At 35.7% G+C, this 18,823-nt stretch overlaps 3 protein-coding genes and 1 long non-coding RNA gene across 4 annotated transcripts; 3 read left to right on the top strand and 1 right to left on the bottom strand.

The window, feature by feature from the left end:
• Positions 1 to 1,166: 1,166 nt before the first annotated feature.
• Positions 1,167 to 4,549, bottom strand: LOC145214719 (uncharacterized). The gene is made up of 4 exons (XR_013857104.1): positions 3,706 to 4,549; positions 2,793 to 2,856; positions 2,329 to 2,427; positions 1,167 to 1,951 (listed from the first exon to the last, which is right to left on the bottom strand). It is a non-coding gene; the product is annotated as an uncharacterized LOC145214719 (long non-coding RNA).
• Positions 4,550 to 6,928: 2,379 nt separating this feature from the next.
• Positions 6,929 to 10,241, top strand: LOC145214286 (atlastin-3-like). The gene is made up of 8 exons (XM_080082786.1): positions 6,929 to 7,081; positions 7,140 to 7,196; positions 7,287 to 7,521; positions 7,879 to 8,057; positions 8,151 to 8,222; positions 8,280 to 8,957; positions 9,271 to 9,339; positions 9,857 to 10,241. The coding sequence occupies exons 1-8, from the start codon at positions 6,941 to 6,943 to the stop codon at positions 9,881 to 9,883; spliced, it is 1,458 nt and encodes a 485-aa protein (XP_079938912.1). The 5' UTR covers positions 6,929 to 6,940; the 3' UTR covers positions 9,884 to 10,241.
• Positions 10,242 to 11,776: 1,535 nt separating this feature from the next.
• Positions 11,777 to 14,230, top strand: LOC145213282 (atlastin-2-like). The gene is made up of 7 exons (XM_080081512.1): positions 11,777 to 11,998; positions 12,067 to 12,201; positions 12,691 to 12,846; positions 12,901 to 12,957; positions 13,119 to 13,353; positions 13,791 to 13,969; positions 14,078 to 14,230. Exons 1-7 carry the CDS (start codon positions 11,777 to 11,779, stop codon positions 14,228 to 14,230), a joined length of 1,137 nt encoding a protein of 378 aa, XP_079937638.1.
• A 483-nt stretch (positions 14,231 to 14,713) lies between these two features.
• On the top strand, positions 14,714 to 16,593 carry LOC145214397 (uncharacterized). The gene is made up of 4 exons (XM_080082906.1): positions 14,714 to 14,779; positions 14,843 to 15,433; positions 15,648 to 15,722; positions 16,110 to 16,593. Exons 1-4 carry the CDS (start codon positions 14,771 to 14,773, stop codon positions 16,134 to 16,136), a joined length of 702 nt encoding a protein of 233 aa, XP_079939032.1. The 5' UTR covers positions 14,714 to 14,770; the 3' UTR covers positions 16,137 to 16,593.
• The last annotated feature ends 2,230 nt before the right edge of the window (positions 16,594 to 18,823 follow it).

Below are 18,823 nucleotides of genomic sequence, written 5' to 3'. Positions count from 1 at the left end.
CACGTCTATTTGGTTATATTTGTCTTTGGACTTACGAACATATCAGTGTTACTTTAAATTTTAATGCTTTCAAATGCTTAAAGTAAACAGTTACATGTAAATAAATCAATAAAAATTGGCGAGTATGCAATTTACAACCTCACTTTGCTATCGAGCGGCCTAAATGCCCACGTCAACCTAAACGTTGATGACCCAAATAGAATAAATGGACGTCCGTTAAGCTACGTAACGATGCTGCAGCATATCAGTATGCCCCGGGCAATTTTGCCCCAATACTCTTCATTCGTTTCCTTACATTCATGTGGTGCGACCTAAGAGTGGTAAATATTTGCAAACACGGGAATTACGTCAACTAGCTTGTCTTGGTTCTTGCTTAGGGCGCCAGAATAGACCAAAAACTAATGTTTGCACAAATTTTACGTTGCAACGTAATCATTAACTGGTAGTAGTAAACTGAAGTTTTCATTGGACTTATATCAGTCTGTATTTTTCTGGTAGTGTTTTAGACCAGCCATTTACAAGGTATGATATCTTATAACTATCTTACCACAAACCCCAACAGCAATAAGTTGTTGTTAACTGTCCTTAGGTTATAAACTGCCTGTGTTTTCGACAGTGGATTGTTTACTTGTGGCTGACGAAAATCACAGCACTATTCCAACGCCTTGAAGACATTCTGTACGGCAATAAATACTCCTAATCACATTTACACACTTTTTAAGACAACAAGGTCTGAGCTGGCGGTAGTATTTGTACTTTGTAGTGACCTATTTTAAGGATGAAAGTGCAACGAGATTTTGTCTTACGTCAAAGTAATGCCTATTTTTACACATATGGTGCAGGCAAGTGCATTTTTTTGCTACATAAACTGAAAAACTTGACTGACTTTTATTCGTAATATAGTCATTTGGTTAGGTTAAATATAAACTGAGGACTAAACTAAGCCATATACCTTTATCATATCACACAAAAATCGCAATATCAAGTTATCAAAACAATGACAGCCAAAAAAACTGATTGTTTTCTCAGTTGTAGGTTGTAGCGCCATTTTTTAAGCGACTTGTCTTTTCAACATTCAACCACCCTAAATAAACCCTTTCCCATTTACCTATTTACACAATTTCTGCAGCTAAAATCAATGATATCACTGAAATGACAAGTTAATATACTGGTACAGAATATATTGCTACAAAATGCGAAAGCACTGGTGTCAAATTTAATCAAATATTTCGGGTTAAACATATAAATTCAAGATAAACTTGAAAAACCTCACAGCAGCTGCCGCGAGTCTCAGGAGAAAAAGCGATTGTGCACTGGAGCGTAACGGTAGCCAGTCAAGCAAAACAAATAGCTATTTAAAAGCAATACTTTTACATTGCATTAATTCAAACATTTAAAAGGCATTTTGCAAAAATTTAGGAGGACAGTAGAACCAAATTTAGGGCATAGAGCGAGTAGGCAACAAAAAGGCAATCATATATTTACATAAACCAACAGAGTTGTAAGATTCCAGACAAAAATAGGCACAAAAACTTTTCAAAAATAGTTTTAAACAAAAAGTTTTGGCTATGAGTTGAGTGGGAATTGTGTTTAGAAAGTCAACTGGATATTTCTAAAGGTGTTTACATACGCCAGGGGCGATTGTCAGTATAATGCTGTTATTTTCAGGGGAAGGTAAATTTTCGTCGCTATTTAATCTGAGATTTTTAAAATTGCTTGAAAAAAAGGTTTACGAAACCAGACACGAAACAAAACACTACTAAGCAACTATGTCTACTAAAAAATACATGTTAATTGCTACAATTGATGTCAGTTTGCAACTTTCAAATTCCTCATTTGACGGTGAATTTAATGTCTTCGTCTGCATAAGACATCTTTGTCAACTCCTGCTTGTGGCCTGCCAGCTTATACTCCACACCCTTTTTCATGCCTCTGAAGTAAACTGTTCCTCCTATTAATTTAAAACAACGTTTGTTACTTTAACTGTGAGTTTGTTGTTAGGGATAATTAAGTTCCTTCTATGCCTGCACGTTCAAAGTCATTTGATTTTTATGTTTTTCTGAACCTAGGGAATATCACCGACCACAAAATTATGACAATCTTGTTATTTTCTCTACAAGACTAAAATAATAAGCCAGGGATAAAATTAACATAACAAATGCAGAAAAATAACCAAACAAATTTCAATTAGGAGTTTATATAAAACAGTTTCTAATTTACTTCGCAGTTTAAAACCTCCTCTATATTACGAGGCACAAAGTTTAACTATTAGGAAAAAGGGATGCAAGACGTTCGACTTTAAATTATTCTTACTGGGTTTATTCATACCTGTTACGCCAAACGCGTTGTATACACGTTGCGTCATAACAGAAATAAAATCTCTGTCCTCCAAAATATCGTCGTACTCCACATCAATATAATCTGCCTCTGTTAATGAAAATACTTTATTTAGTTCCAGTTAGATTTTATTAACTAATTTGGGTTTATTAGAAAAAATTTTAAAACCTTTCAAAACTAGTAACTAAATACAACGACAAATAAAACGTGCTTCGTTGCGGAATTCCTGGCTGTTTTGACAATTATGAAATTGGACAAGGTAACAATTGTTTCTTATACGCGCCTTTATTAGCTTTTGATCAAACCTATTTTTTTAGTTCAGCCATATATCAGCGTATAAAACTTTGCCACCCATTTTTTAGCTGATGGCCAACATCATTTTTTGCCCCAGTCAAATAAGATTTCTATGTGTGCGTTTGTCGTGAGTTGACAAAAAGCAGACCGTACTCACTTACTTTGGACTTTAGCACACATGCTTCTTGTTCCAACAGTTTGTTTATGACCAAGGCACAGTTACTTCTGAAAACAACAAATAAAATGATTTTCGACATAAATAGCGAAAATAGATGCACAATGTTAAACAACTATTTAGTTGTCGTTGTATTATTATAGTCCTTGGATCTTTAAAGGTTTGAGGCATATAACAGTAGGGTAATTCATATATGTTATGTAATCAGTGTAGATATATTACGTATCAGTTAGATATAGCTAATAACATACACTAGGTTAGTACTTTGCATGCACACAAAACAACTTTGTAGAACTAAGTTTGCCTTAAAGCCAAAATCTTTATGTGAAAAGAATAACAATATGCTTAGCCTACTATAGTCACCTACAACAGTTTATTCAAATCCCAATTTAGGCCATTATGCTGAAACAATCTACTTTATTTGTAACAAAAATGCCTTCTATTTTACTTTTGTAAATTCTCTAAGTTTATAAACGATCCAGAGAAGACTCTGTAGCCTTACAACAACCTGCATTATACAGCACAGCTAAAGTAGAAGCTTAACCACGCATGAACTAAACAATCGGAAATTCGGGAGGAAACAATTTGCCACGGCGCTATACGAAGTAAAGTTGAGTCCTGCGGCCAACGTTTGCACTTTTAACGTAGTTAAACTGTAACTTGCAATGCTGACACATATGTGCAACTTGTATCAGGCAGATAAATTCATGTACATTAGCTTTAAAAATAGGGCTTTTTTGGACCTTGCGTAATTGTTATGAGGCTTTTTGCGACAAAATGTCCCGCTGTGTATTACTGTTTTGAAAAACAGAGCGTTTTTTTTCAGCTTGGTCTTTTCTAATTAATCTAAAACCTAATAGCGTAACCTTAGTAAAACTTTAAAAGCGGTGTAAAATTACCTTTTACGTGAAATCAACCGTGAGACTGAAATTATAATAGTCTAACACTTTAACAATCGCTATATTGCCTTGCTACTAGTTCAGCTACAAACGTTAAACTTCCAGCCATTCGCATGCAAATAGTTTAAACTGTCACAATGCTTTTGCCATCTGTCCTTTTGATTGATTGAGGACAGGACGACAAGCAAACGGTGGCGAAAATCGTTGCAAAACTGATTACCACAAATCGTTCAAAGACGCACGAGCGGGTCTAATCAATCCCAATTTGTCACACTGGAATGCATATCTATATGTTCATGTAAAAGTTTAGAAAGTCCTGTTTAGTTCTCAAAATTTTTATGAAATTTCCAAGCGACGAGGTTTTCTAAGGCAAGCGCGATTAAAAAGGAACTTTTATAAGATCTTGTCCGAAACATTTGATCTTTCATTGCTTCAAATTGACCAAAAAGATTCATTTGGGTCATTATAAGCTTCGTAACGCCAAATTATAGAATTTGAACTGAGATATTTTGTCATAATGGGCAATTGAAATTGTTGGTCCTTCTGTACCATAAAACCCAAAATACGTAAACTATAAACCGATTATTTTCGTAAATGCAAAAAAAACCGCAAAAACGTCATTCAAAGCGTCAACTGAAAATTCCAAGCAATTATTGATGCGTACCAAAAAAATGATCAACAAGAAGCCTTACTAAGCAAAACAAACTTAAAACTGGTTAAAAAATCACTATTTATACTAACAGGACTATTATAGAACATGCACAAAATTTGCATTAGCTTCATTAACAGCAGCACAATTCATAAATACAGTTAGTATCACAAGCGCTAAAAAATAATCACTTCAAAATAAGACAAAAAACAAACCAAAACCAATTGTCGCTAGCATTAGAATCACTGGCAAAGCTGTTTAGCACAAAGCGAAATATTTCTGGGCCTTTGCTTAGTTTAAAACCCAACTGAAAAGTTCGTGATCGCACACCACCTAAAGAGAGCGTTAGATTTTTTTCTTTTTGACGAATTCTTTTGTGCATTTTCCCACTCTATGTCGTCATCAAGCCGAGGTTCTCTTGCTCCTCCTGTTTCTTTATTATCCTTTGCTGTTGTTTGGGACCTTCTGCACTGAAAACAGCGGGTACAAACGTTCGGCGAAGGATTTATGCAGCGTCACCTAGCGGTTAATTTTTTAAAAATAAATAAACAGAGAAATGAATACTTTTTACTCTACATACAACACTTCCCTACTTGGTTCTTATGGTTGAAGGTTATAATTTCAAAGAATGAAGACGGGGCAACAAAACCTACCTTGCGGCTAACAATCTTAAATATATGTTTCGCCAGAGTGCGCTAAAGATCCACAAAGAATTTGTTCCAACAGGACGTGCTTTTCCTCACCATATTTGGAAGTTTGCATAGTTTTAATACAAAGTCCATGTGAATATGAAGTACCACCATGGTTATAACTAATCTTTATTGCCAAAATGACCCGTTGCTTTTACTGTTTTTTTTTCCTGTTCACAAAACACCTTCTTTGGTGACAAGAGATATTTAGGTCACAAACATGTCCTAAAGCTGTCACACTACAATCACACAAGCATGTGATAAACATTTGCGTTATGTAAGTTACTTTCCCACCATAAAGCAAGAGGTACTACATATTTATGCCCCGGCGTAGACATTGTTGTAGAGATCGTAGTTGAAGAAACCTAATTTGCAGTAACAGTGAAATGCTGTTAGTTCGCATTTCGGAAACTACAGGATCCCGCGAACAGGTTGTTAACGAATGCATGGATGGGCCAACTCGGTACGCCGGATTCCATTTTTAAACATGCTGTTAAACTAACGAAAATATTCATCACAAACATATTTTTACTTGCTAGAAGCCTGTTTGTGGCTATGCAAACATCCATCTTTGGTCTATAACGGGCCAATAAGGCATGTTGCTGATAAGATAACTAGTTGGTTAAATATTCAAATCCCACCAATGGTCTGCTCTGCGGTGTCATGCACTTTGGTGGTTGGTAACTGCTTCGCCGTCCAATGCGGGCTTGTGATAATTCCGTTTTTGTTTCTTTTTTCAGGGAAACAGTACAAACGTAATCCACAAAAGCTGGAAAACGCTTTCGCAGTGACTGTCAACTCTTGGACTCTTTTCAACCAAACTAGTGTACAAAATATAAGCGGGAATAGCAAGAAAATTACTTGACAAAGCTTTCAAATTAAAATTTAGTTTCACATCGAAACTGCTCAACTTGCTACCAATACCTATAGAAGTTTACTTTTTAATTTAGCCATAACGTTCAAATATATCCTCTGAAACCTAAATGAACATGGTCGAAATATTTATATGGATAGTTTAGGTCAGGTTCGGCAACCTTTTTGCACTGCGGACTGTTCGAAAACCGAATTTTGTTTGCGGATCGGCCTTCACAAAAGAAGAATTGTTAGGCAATGATAACGCATTACAGCTCGTATAAGTTATTAAAGCTTTGATTCAATTGAAAAGTAAACCGACTGGCTACGCACAAGACACGGATGGCCTTCTCGGTGGGTTAATAATTAATCGGCTATGTTTAAATGAGCAGCATATTTAGTGTTGCAATAACGTTATTACCACAAGATTTCTGACTTAACTAACAAGCAATGGAAACTTTAACTGCAAGGGTTTGGAACAAGCCAAAAGTCAAGTATGAGGGAAAACAAATCCTGACTAAGGTTGGAAGGCGTCTCATGTTAAAACAGGAAGTTTTAAATGAAATTTTAGAACCAGCCGAAAATTTGCCAGTGGCGATTGTTTCTGTTTGTGGAGATCAAAGAAAAGGCAAATCGTTTTTGCTTAATCTGTTTCTGAGGCATTTGGTCAAGGTAACAATTGAAGAACACCTAGCGGCTAACCGAATTGATTTGCTTCTAAAATATAGGCCTTTTTATTTAGACTGCTAATCCGCGCGTTAGTGAAGATGACGAAGAACTGGTGAAAGCATTTGAATGGAAAGCTGGAATGAACAAAATGACTGAGGGAATTTGGATGCTTAGTACACCTATCATTATTAAAAGAGGGACTGGAAAGGTAAGTGCTTCAACGGAACTAAGGAACATGTTGTAAACCATCTAAGTTAATTGCAAGGTAACAAAAACAACTGTTTGGCAACCGTATTGTATCCTGCTGCTATAGTCACTGTTGTGTCCCTACGTTGGTGATATGATCTTGTGAAATTTTAAGATCGCCTTATACCTCATGGACACTCAAGGAATGTTTGACAGACAAACTTCTAAAAAGGAATGCGCCCAAATATTTGCGCTGGCCACACTCATGAGTTCTTACTTGGTTTTCAATCTAAAGGAACAAATTCAATCCTGTGATATCGACCATTTGGAGGTGACATGTTTGTAGGAATAATAAAATGTGTTTACAAGTTACCTAAATTTTATTTTAGTTTTGGACTTCAACAGCCAAATGGGCAGAGGAAGAAGGAAGTAATGCACTTTTTCAGGTAATTTTGTGGGCAACTGTCAACAAAATTGGCCCTAAATTTCCTATCGATTTGATTTTAAATCGCCACAACTAAGCAATTTATACACAGAACCTACTGTTTCTTCTGCGTGATTTTTCATTGGTGGATTTGGGATATGGATTACAAGGAGGAGAAAATTACATGAGGGAAATGTTCACTGTATCCGCGGAAAACGATACTGAAGTGAACAAAAGCATAATAAATCTCAAACGGGTTTTTGAACAAGTGAAAGGTTTTGCTTTACCACGTCCGAGTGACGCTATTGCAACAAGGAGGTCAAGTGCAGAATCAATCGTTATTGGTGGTAAGAGACAATTATCCACAATAAACGTGTTATAAGACTAATTTATAAACGTTTTCGGCAAAAGCAATACGCACCCATGTGTTACTTCAGAAAATAAGCCAGTATTCAACAATCTCTATTTACTCGTCACGCTGTTTCAACACTTTTATCAGCAGGTTGCACGCCTCAAACTAAAACGTTACTAAGGAGCAAAGTTAACTTTGCGATGGGTACTATTCCCAACTACAAAGTTCTGTGTTGTTTATTCAGCATTACAGTAATTTTAATTTTGTCGAAATTTAATAATTCCGATTCAAAAAATGTTAGTTACACTGCGGCACACGATGCAAGCTCAAGTTAAACTGTTATGCACTGTAGATATTGGTGCTGATTTCCTTAAACACAGCCTGGACCTCTTCAAACATTTGGCTGACACCGTGAAGCCACTAAACTTATCTGGAAATGAAACTACAGGAAAAGAATTGAAGGAGATTATTGCACATTCTTGCGAGATGTTGCTAGGCGACGAAATGCCGAATCCAGTGTCACTAAGCAACGTATGTAAGACGTTACCGACTCTAAATTGTTAACGATTTTTTTTCGACAACATACATGTTTTCCTTTTAAGATAGCATATGGGTTTGTTACAGAATTTCGCCAATTTCCAGTTGTCGCGACTGTCCGAAAAAGTAGCAGAGAATTATGAAAATAATATGCAAACTGTAAGTCATACGTTTATCTATACCAAATAGTTTCACTGATTTTTTTGGTTTGTTTAGTGGAGAGAATTCTGTACTTCAGTCGAGGAACTGCAACTACAGCACTCACTGCACATGAAACATGCTACTCGCAATTATGACAAGGCTAAAAAGATTGGAAGCAAAACGGTTATCAAGGCAAAAAAGCGGGAACTTCAAACTGAGATTAACAAAAAGTTCGACGATATGTCAAAACTTTTTGAGCTAAAACTTGCATTGCGCAATCAGGAAAGGCAAAGAAAAATGGACAACGCCAACGCTCAAATGAGAGAAGAGAATATTAGAGCGACTTTAACAAAACAGGACATACAAATCCACAATCTTGTGCAAGAGCAACGACGAGCACAAGAGAAAGCAGAGGAACAAAGAAAGGAGATTGAAATACAGTTTAAAAATAGCGAGAAAGCTCGCGAAAATGAGGCAGAGATACTATTAAGGAAGCACAAAAGTCACATAAAAAGCTTAGAAAGTATGGAAGCCAAGCAGAAAGAGAATCACATATTGATGATAGAAAAGGAAAACAAACGATACGCTGAACTACAAAAGAAAAGGGAGGAAGAAGCAGTGGCTGCTCAAAGAAACTACATAGATTTGAAAGAAGATCTCCAAAGAGAAGCAGAAAAACATGAAAATGAGAGAATGCGGTTGGAAAATTGTAGGAAAACTTCCGAAATTTCATTTCAGGAAAAGAATTTGCAAGTAAGTGTGTTTGAAAAACCAACGATAAAACATTGTATAGTCTACACCAGCATGTGGTTTCCAAACTTTTTAATTTCTGATATTTTTTTATCGACTCGCATTCCAAGTTGAGTAAATTGTTTGAATGTAAGCTGAATATAATAGCAATTCAAGATGAATCTCAGCAATGCGAAAGCTTGAATTAACAACTAAAACAAAACTTCCGAGTATTTTCACAACAGCCTGCATGCAGGATAAACGTCATCTAATTATCTTTGGTTACTATGTTGGAAAATCAAAATATAAAAAAAATTATAAACTGTTATCGCTTTAGAACGAAACGCAGATCCAGGAACTGAAAAACCAAATTCGTGACTTGGAAAGGAAGCAGAAAAAGAAGAAGGTAGGCATATGGCATATCCGTAAACAATAAGTTGCTATTTTAGTAGATTATCAATTCTGACTACAAGTTTGTTAATTATTGACTGTAATTTCTAGTGCCACATTAGGTGGTTGCAACATCAATTAATATTAGCGCAGTGCACAATGCATGTGGTGGGAGCCGATGATACGAAACGTAAAACTCGGGAAGTTTAAAAGTATGGAAACATGCTGTTATTCTGGCCAAATCTGTTTCGAAAATTATCAAATAGTTCCTAAAAAAAACCTAAACAAGTCTACATTAAAAAGAAACTCTTTATTAATTAGTTTTTTTTTTTGCCAGGCAGTTTTTTAAAATTCTGGTCAGGTATAGCCTACGTTTGCGTGATAACCGCTTGTGTAAGTCTTTCGCAATTGCTAAACTGTTTACCGAAAGTTTCAGTTCCGCTTGACATGGCACAACGTCCAGTGTATCTTGTAAGTGCTATCAGGTCAGAGTAAATATTACCGGTACTTTACACCATGGCGCTGTTTTTCAGGCAAATAATCCGTGCATTATATCATAAGAGACGAAACAAAAAGCTGATGCGATACATAAAAAATACTTCCGGAAAGTCTTCTGCTATTCTACTATCGCCGCTATTGAAAACAGATGGTCAAAATATTATGACGAAATAAGGGACTAATGGTGTATTATGTTGAACAAATGATGTATCATGTTGATTGTTTTCTCGCAAACCTTTTCATTGTGCAACAAAAAGCTTCCGATCACTCATGCTTGTCGTCATGTGCTTGTATTCTATCTTGCGCTAGCTGTACAGACGTGTTTTGCGTGTGTTGTGTTGCGGTACAAATATGTGCACTTTAGTGTAATTAACATTTTTTATGTGTAGAAAATGTAAAACCTCTTATATATGTTGCGGTTTACGAGTTAATCTTATTGTATTGCAAAAAAGCAATAAATGTACATAACGTGAAAAAGTCTTATGCATTCATTTCGGTCATGTTTAAATAAATCCCACATTTTTTTAGCAGTGGATAAGGTTCTGAACCGCTGCGTTAATTTATTCGGCCACGCCAAACGTTTTTGTTAAGATTAGCACAACACATAGGCTATTGCCTGACTGTCAACGCCAGATAGATGCCGAGCCTTTAGATTAGGCCTACCATACATCCTCTTTTTGGAGGACATGTCCTCCTTTTTAACAAAAACCAAGTTGTCCTCCGAGGACAAGAAAAAGGGCCCAAATGTCCTCCTTTTTAAGGAATGTCTGATTTACCAAATACATATGTGACAATTATGCCTTTATACACATTCCTCTTATATTTTAAGAATAATTCAGGTTTTACATTTTATGAAAATACAATCTTATTTTAGTGTTGTGGTGTGATAAACGTTGAACTTATCCAAACTAGTGTATACCGTCTAATGTCTTAAGCGTTTAATTTTTGGTGGGACTCATAAAGGGTTTTTCCATGTTCTTTTCAACAATGTGTCCTCCTTTTTAGGGATGGAAATATGGCAGGCCTACTTTAGATTTGTAGCTGTACGATTACAATGAAAAACACTAATTTAAGCTTCAGACAGTACCAAGTGTTTTGACCCATTTTAGGGGCTACCAGCACAACTCGTGTCAAGACAACCGTCGTATAGGCTTGTTTATCTATCGCACAGCACTCAAGTTTGATAAGAAGCTGAAAAGTCATGCCTCACCAAATCTGTTCAAAACAGAAATGTATAGTCTGGGAGGCTCGCGTGTATTTTTTTAACAAAAGGTTTGAATTTGGGGCGGACTGCAAACACGCTTTACATTTCCTTTTGTGCTGTGATCAGCCTCCTTAGAATTTCGTGAGTAACTTAGTTGAACAATATTTTTGTGCAAACATATTACATGTAGCTATTTGAGTATGCAAATCCAAAACTTATGTATAATTTTTGGTTTTGATTCCTAACAAGTTGGAAAGGTATCACAAACAATGCTAATATAACCTTTGTGACTTTAGATGTATAACTCACCCATCATAACATGCACTTTGTAACGTTACAGTAAATTAAGTCAGAACACCAGCCTAAACCAGTAAAACAGTACATTTAAGCATTCTCTCGCTGTAACATTGCCTATGATTAATTAATAAACAGAATGCACAAGATTGTAAATGAACCCTTTTACTAAAGAAAGAATACCATCCTAGTTAGATTATACGCCATAATAAGTCTTTGTGTCGCCTTTTAAAGGTATACACAAACGTCAAGAAAGTTTAACTTTAAGTGGCTAATAATTACAAAATTACGTTTCGCTAGAGAGCGCCAAATTATTACAACAGATCGTGCTAAAAATGCGTTTTTCCACTCTGTTTGTCAGTTTGGTGGATTGGTAATTAAGGTAAAGTGGCTTATTGTAAACTGTTGCAAAATCGTTTAGCAATAAGGTTGCCAAACAGGTTCGTATCACATAGCCATGGCTTCTATGCTTGCGATCGCGCGTGGAAAACTACAATTTAAATATGAGGGAAGACAAATTCTCAAAAAAGTTGAAGACCGTCTCACGTTACAACACACTGTTCTCAACGAAATTTTAAAACCAGCAGAAAGTTTGCCAGTGGCGATTATTTGTGTTTGTGGAGATCAAAGACAAGGAAAATCGTTCTTGCTTAATCTCTTTCTGAGGCATTTGGACCAGGTAAGATTGAAATTAACGAGAACCTTACCACTAAAAGGTAAAAAAACAAAAATCTGCGTTTTGTTCAGATCAAGAATCCGCGCGTTAATGAAAATGACGAAGAACTGCCGACAATATTTGAATGGAAAGCTGGAGCAGACAGAACGACTGAGGGAATTTGGATGCTTAGTGCACCAATTATTATAAAAAGAGGAACTAAAAACGTATGTGCCTAGCGGTCTAGGCCTAAACAGAATTGAGATGCCACCTATTTGCAGAGTTTTGCAACAAAACTAGATTTTGGCAATTGTATTTTATTATGATGCAAATCCCTGCTATGTCTAGAACAGTGAGGCCCGCGACCCCTTTAGGGGGGCTACGAGTTGTATCCTGGATGGCCCACGAGTGTAGTGTAACTAGAAAAATTCGCCAAAACCCATTTCAATTTTGGCATAACCCATTTTCTTTCGTTAAGCACAATGTTAAAGATATCTTGCCTTTGGATTTATCACTAGTGGATGTGCATTAGAATTCTTTATTTCATCGACAATTTTCCACACGATCTTTGTGTCCACATAGGGGCCACCGTAACTATTGTCCCATAATTTGATTTAAGTTGAACTTGCCGTCAAAGTAATCGCAAGGGGGCACGATTTATGAAAGATTGAGATTCACTGGGCCAGTCGTTATTAATATTTTTGTGGAATTTTTAGATCGCCTTGTACCTAATGGACACTCAGGGAATGTTTGACACAAAGACTTCAAAATTGCAATGTGCACAAATATTTGCGTTGGCCACACTCATGAGTTCCTACTTGGTTTTTAATCTGAAGGAACAAATTAAAACATCGGATATGGATCATTTAGAGGTGAACACAAGGAGAAAAGAAAATGTGTTTTAATTTTACCTAATTTGTTTGTAGTTTTGGACCTCAACAGCAAAATGGGTGGAGAAAGAAGGAAGTAATGTACTTTTTCAGGTATAACTACTTGTAACTGCCATTAATCGTACGAGTAAATTGAAAGTTGCAGACAATTATTTTGTATGAAAATGTATATCGCTATAACTGTGTCGTTTTTCCTGAGAATCTACTTTTTTAAAATCTAATTCAAAATTACCAGAACCAATCCCCTTTTCCAGAATCTACTTTTCCTTTTGCGCGATTTCCCTTTTGTGGATATGGGATATGGATTAAAAGGAGGGGAAAAATACTTAAATAAAATATTTACGGATTCTAAAGAAAACGCCAGTGAAGTCAACCAAAGTATTTCAAATCTCCAACGGGTGTTTGAGCACGTGACAGCCTGTGCTTTACCCCGTCCAAGTGAAGTTGTTGCAACACGAAAATCAAATGCAGAAACTTTAGTTATTGGTGGTGAGACAACCATCAAGAATAAGCGATGTTAAAAAAAATCTATTATTTACAAACAATGTTTTTTAAAAAAGAAATGACTGCAGCTTTGTTTACGGACGCATTTTGTAAGTTGTGTCGCAAAATTAGCCAGTGCACTGCTCTGCAACTTTTTGTTATCCAACCGACACGGTAAATGAAAATGTATTCGGCGGCAGACTTTAAACGAAACTTATATTCCCAAAATAGTCACAAATCTTTTTGAACGGCACAATTTGTTTTTGTGTTAATTCAACAGCAAAGCGTATAATGCCTTTTTATTCTACGTTAGTAACTTTTCATAATTTTATAATTTCTTTTAAACGATTTGTAAAATTACCGTTAATCTGCGGCACACCTGGCAGCGTTTGTTTCAAGGTGCACGTGTCGCGAACCACTAATTTACCCTTCTTTGTACTCAGACGTTGGTAATGAGTTCCTCAAACACAGCCAGGAACTGTTCAAACATTTGGCCGACAATGTGAAACCGCTCAATCTATCTGGAAGTGAAACTACAGGAAAAGAATTGAATGAGATCATCTCACATTCCTGCAAAATGTTGCTAAGCGACAAAATGCCAAATCCGGTCTCACTAAGCAACGTACGTGTGACCTTTGCAACTCTTGTAGACTGTTTTGTAATCGATTCAAATGACAACACTAGTTTTGTAATCGATTATAATAGCGATAATTAAATCGCTCTTTAAAAGGAGCGCTATAAGGAACAAAAGGAACAAAAACAAAATGCCGCTCAGTCTTGTGCAAATAATATAATATGGCCTGGCAAATCAGTTCGCGTACCAGGACCCCTAATCAGCTCTATGCATAAATACAACAGTGTTGATTCGTATAGTATTCCTTGAACTAGAGGTTCCTAAAGGTAATTGTGTTGTTTTCTACAGTTGTTTTTTACATGATTTGAGGCAAAAAAGCACAATAAATTGCTAAACTACGTTTCAAAAAATAAGTTGGGAAGTACACTATTACTCTTTGCGCCGTATATGTTTATGAATAATATTTTTCTTGCAATTTCCGTAAGTGGTCAGAATTACAAACATTAACATTCACCTAAATGTGGTACGCAAATTAAATCAATTAACAACTTTAAAGACAACACTAACGTGGAGACTTTAAGGGATTGGGATGAAATTTGCACATAGTTATTAGACCAGGTCATTGTCGTGAAATTTATACAAATGTTATTTCGATTGGTTTGTTTAAATGTACGGTATGCGAAAAAGCACCGTACTATGAGTAAGGGGTACTGTCCAGTTTTTGACAAATGGAACAGGATAGTGGTTATGTATTTTTTGTTAAATTTATCTTTTTATTTGTTGCAGAATTTTGCCGATTTTCAATTGTCGCAATTATGTAAAAAAGAAGTAGAAAAGTACGCAACAAATATGCAAACTGTAAGTCACAGTGTTATTTAATAGTAATAAAATTTGAATTGTATTTTTTCTTGTTTGTTATAGTCGAGCGAAAAAAGTACCGCAGTCTGGCAACTACTACTAGCGCACGGAATTTCCTTGAGGGAAGCTAATCGCAATTATGACAAGGCTAAAAAGATTGGAAGTGAAGCGATTATCAAAGCAAAAAAAGAGGAACTTCAAACTCAGATCAACAAAAACTATGATGACATTTTAAAACTGTTTAAATTAAAACTTGAATTACACAAACTGGAAGTACAAAGAAAAATCGAAAACGTCCAAGCCCAAAAACGAGAAGAGAGTATTAGATACGCTCAAACAAAAGCGGAAGAACGATTGAAAGAAATTGAAAAACAATTTCAACTCGCAGAAGAAGCCCGCAAAAAAGAGGCACAAGAACAAGACAAAAAACATAAACTTGAAATGCAAAAACTAAAAGATATGGAAGCCAAACAAACAGAGAATCAAAGACAGTTGTTAGAGCAGGCTAACGAACGATATGCTCAATTACTAACGAGAAGAGAAGAAGAAGCAGCAGCTTCTCAAACAGAAGTAGAAAAAAATAAAAAGGAAACAATTCCAGTAAACCTTTCTTTGCACAGGACCGCAATTTTAGTTCAGAAAACAAATGGACAAGTAAGTATTATTTTAGCATCACCTTATTATGAAAAGTCTTAAGAGAAATATGAGCATCTCCCAATTTACGCCCTCACTAAATCATTTCCCCTTTTTAAATGATATGGCTACCATCTGGGTGACCTTACGGTATTCGCCAAACGACGCTTGAAGAGCGCAAACTCAATACATTTACTTACTGACTTTCTTACATATTTTTACAAAAACTATTTAGAACGAAAAGGAGATCCAAGACCTGAAGAGACAAATTCGCGACTTGGAACAACTAAAACAACAGCAGAAGAAAAAGGTAATAAAAATTCTGCTATTGGCACATCCGTAAATCAGTAGTGGTTTCCAAAAGAAATTTGTCAACCGTGAACATTTCGAACAACATTGTAATTGGCCTACACAACAATAATTAGTAATAGCGTTACACAATGCTAAAAAACTGGTGATATGAAAACTGACACAGACTAGTTTTAATATGGAAACGCTTATACATCCAGAAGAATACAGAAAATTTCCCAACAAAAACATAAAACGTTTTTCTGCGCAGTTTTGATTGGTATGTTGGTCAAGGCAAACAACAACAGTTTTGCTAAACAATTAAGACACTGCTACCAGTGTGACTTGCTGGGCTATAAAGACCCATTAGCCTACTACTTGTACTTCATACTGTTATGTTGTTTTTCAGGCGGAAAAGCTTTGCATCATATCATGAACGAGTGACAGAACTGCTGATGTACATAGAGTCTGCTACAAGGACTTCTGCTGACAATTGAGGCTTTAAACACACAGGCCCTATCGCCATTAAGCGTAACAAAAATGTTTGCCTATAGTTCTCTAGCTGTGCATCGTCGTTTTCATTTTGCTTCCAATGCATTGCGTATAGCATCAGTTTTTTAACTTCATCAAATTTCGTTATTTTACAAACTTAGATGGTTGTTTATAAATAATATTAGCAACATTAGTTTTTAAGCAAATAAAAAAATTGTCTTGTAACGTCGCATGAAAATACTTTGTACCAATGGTGTAGTGTTGTTTATTTTATCACATGCCTTTTCATCACGTTTTTTAGGTTTTATTTGGGCATAGAAAAAAATGCAGACCTGTCTTATGTGAATTGCTTTCAAGACGTTAATGCTGTTGTTTAGAGAAAAATGGCAATAAATGTACATAACGTGAATAACGTATTGTGCAATTTAAGTCATGTTTAAATAAGTATCTCATGTAATTTGTTAAGTGTCAGTGCGATAAGATTAAGAACTACTGCTCGTAGACTATTCGGCCATGCTAAGCGTTTTTTTTTATAAAGATTAGCACAACACATATTGCCTGACTGTTAGCACAGATAAATGCCAAGTCTTTAGATTTGTAGCTGTGCGATAACAATGAAAAACACTAATTTAAGCTGCAGACGGTACAGAGTGTTTTGACCAATTTTAGAGCCCACCAGCACAGCTCGTGTTAAGACAGCGGTCGTATAGGCTTGTTTATCCACCGTATGGCACTCATGTTGGGTAAGAGGCTGAAAAGTCATGCCTCACCAAATCTGTTCAATACAGAATTGTAAGTCGGGTGTAGTTTAAAAACAAACGGGTTGAATTTGGGCCAGACTACAGACACGTTTTGCGGTTTCCTTTTGTGCTGTGAGCACCCTGCTTAGAATTTTGTGGGTAAAATAACTTAGTTGAACAATATTTTTGTGCAAATATATTATATGCAGCTATTTAAGTACGCTAAGCCTATTAGCCTGAACTAAAAAAAAGTTTCTGTTTTGATTCCTAACAAGTTCCTAAGGTTTCACAAACAATGCCATTATAACCTTTGTGACTTTAGATATATAACTCACCAATCATAACATGCACTTTGTAACGTTACAGTAAATTAAGTCAGAACAAAAAAAGTGCATTCAAGCATTCTCTCGCTGTAACATTGCCTATGATTAATTAGTAAACAGAACGCACAAGATTGTAAACGAACTTTTTGCTTAAAAAATACATTCCTAGTTAGAATATATGCTTTATTAGTCTTAATTCCTAACACCAAGCTATATTAACTAGTGGCTGATAATTATAAAAATTATATTTCGCTAGATAGCGCCAAAGTACAATAAAAACATCACACTGAAAAATGCGTTCTTCGTTGCTCTATTTGTCAGTTTTGTGGACTGGTTTCTAAGGTAATCGGGTAGGTTGTAAGTAGCAAGTCGTTGCTAATCATTAACTGTTGCAAAATTGTTCAGCGCGATAGTTGCCAAACAGGTATGGATTCTATCGTAACTTCAATTGCAAAGTTTTTGCCAAAACCACAACCTAAATATGAAGGAAGACAAATTTTGACAAAGACTGGAGATCGTCTCATGTTAAAACAGAATGTTCTAAGCGAAATTTTAAAACCAGCAGAAAATTTGCCAGTGGCGATTATTTCTGTTTGTGGAGATCAAAGACAAGGAAAATCTTTCTTGCTTAATCTTCTTTTCAAGCATTTGGTCGAGGTAAGATTGAAATTATCGAAAATTAAAGTGATAAAAAAAGTAAGATTAAAATTATCTAACTTAGGGTTATCAAGTATGAGCGAAATTCCGGACGGGTCAATAAATATCTTAGGCGACACTAGTTGTTATATGTTACCAACCCAATCAGTCCCATTTTTGACAACAAAAATGCAAACAAAAAGCCTATCACAGAGACAAAAAGGCCAGTTTTGTTTTACAAGATCGGTTCCTTTTGACAGAGAATTGTTAACTTTCAAGACTCAAAAAATCCCCAAATAGCCTTTAAATTATGCTGATAGGTAGTTTTGTATGTACCAAACAGTTAAAACGTAAACAATTAGGTTCAACAGAAAAAACTGTGAAAATAAATTCCGCGTTGTATTTAGACCAACAATCCGCGAGTTAGCCAAAACGATAAAGAACTGGCGACAGTATTTCAATGGAAAGCTGGAATGAACAGAATGACTGAGGGAATTTGGATGCTTAGTACACCCATTATTATAAAAAGAGGTCTTGAAAAGGTAAGTGCTGGAACTAAGGTACAAGTATTGTAATACATTTTATTTCACGGTAAACAACATAAAACACAAACAAAATTTCGACAACTGTGTTATGTTATGTTCCAAATCACGACTGTTTCCATAAGTTGGTCTTATCGTAATGACAAATTTTTAGATCGCGTTGTACCTCATGGACACTCAGGGAATGTTTGACAAACATACGTCGCCGAAAGAGTGCGCCCAAATATTCGCCCTGGCCACTCTCATGAGTTCTTACTTGGTTTTCAATCTGAAGGAACAAATCAAAACATGCGATATCAATCATTTAGAGGTGACAAAGCTGTAAGATACATATAGGCTTATATGTTTCAATTTTACCTAATTTTTTTAGTTTTGGACTTCAACAGCAAA

This window comes from Phallusia mammillata, chromosome 2, assembly GCF_965637545.1.
Source record: "Phallusia mammillata chromosome 2, kaPhaMamm4.hap1.1, whole genome shotgun sequence".
NCBI classification, from domain to species: domain Eukaryota; kingdom Metazoa; phylum Chordata; class Ascidiacea; order Phlebobranchia; family Ascidiidae; genus Phallusia; species Phallusia mammillata.
Note: the sequence above shows the minus strand (reverse complement) of the source record. Positions and strands in the feature narration are given on the sequence as shown.

Coding starts and splice junctions, on each gene's coding strand:
- LOC145213282 (XM_080081512.1), top strand. CDS start 11,777: ATGGCTTCTATGCTTGCGATCGCGCGTGGAAAACTACAATTTAAATAT. Junction 12,847..12,900: donor CGGATATGGATCATTTAGAG/GTGAACACAAGG, acceptor ATTTGTTTGTAG/TTTTGGACCTCAACAGCAAA. Junction 13,970..14,077: donor ATCCGGTCTCACTAAGCAAC/GTACGTGTGACC, acceptor GCTCTTTAAAAG/GAGCGCTATAAGGAACAAAA.
- LOC145214397 (XM_080082906.1), top strand. Junction 15,434..15,647: donor TTCAGAAAACAAATGGACAA/GTAAGTATTATT, acceptor AAAACTATTTAG/AACGAAAAGGAGATCCAAGA. Junction 15,723..16,109: donor AACAACAGCAGAAGAAAAAG/GTAATAAAAATT, acceptor GTTGTTTTTCAG/GCGGAAAAGCTTTGCATCAT.
- LOC145214286 (XM_080082786.1), top strand. CDS start 6,941: ATGGACACTCAAGGAATGTTTGACAGACAAACTTCTAAAAAGGAATGC. Junction 7,197..7,286: donor GAAGTAATGCACTTTTTCAG/GTAATTTTGTGG, acceptor ATTTATACACAG/AACCTACTGTTTCTTCTGCG. Junction 8,223..8,279: donor ATGAAAATAATATGCAAACT/GTAAGTCATACG, acceptor TGGTTTGTTTAG/TGGAGAGAATTCTGTACTTC.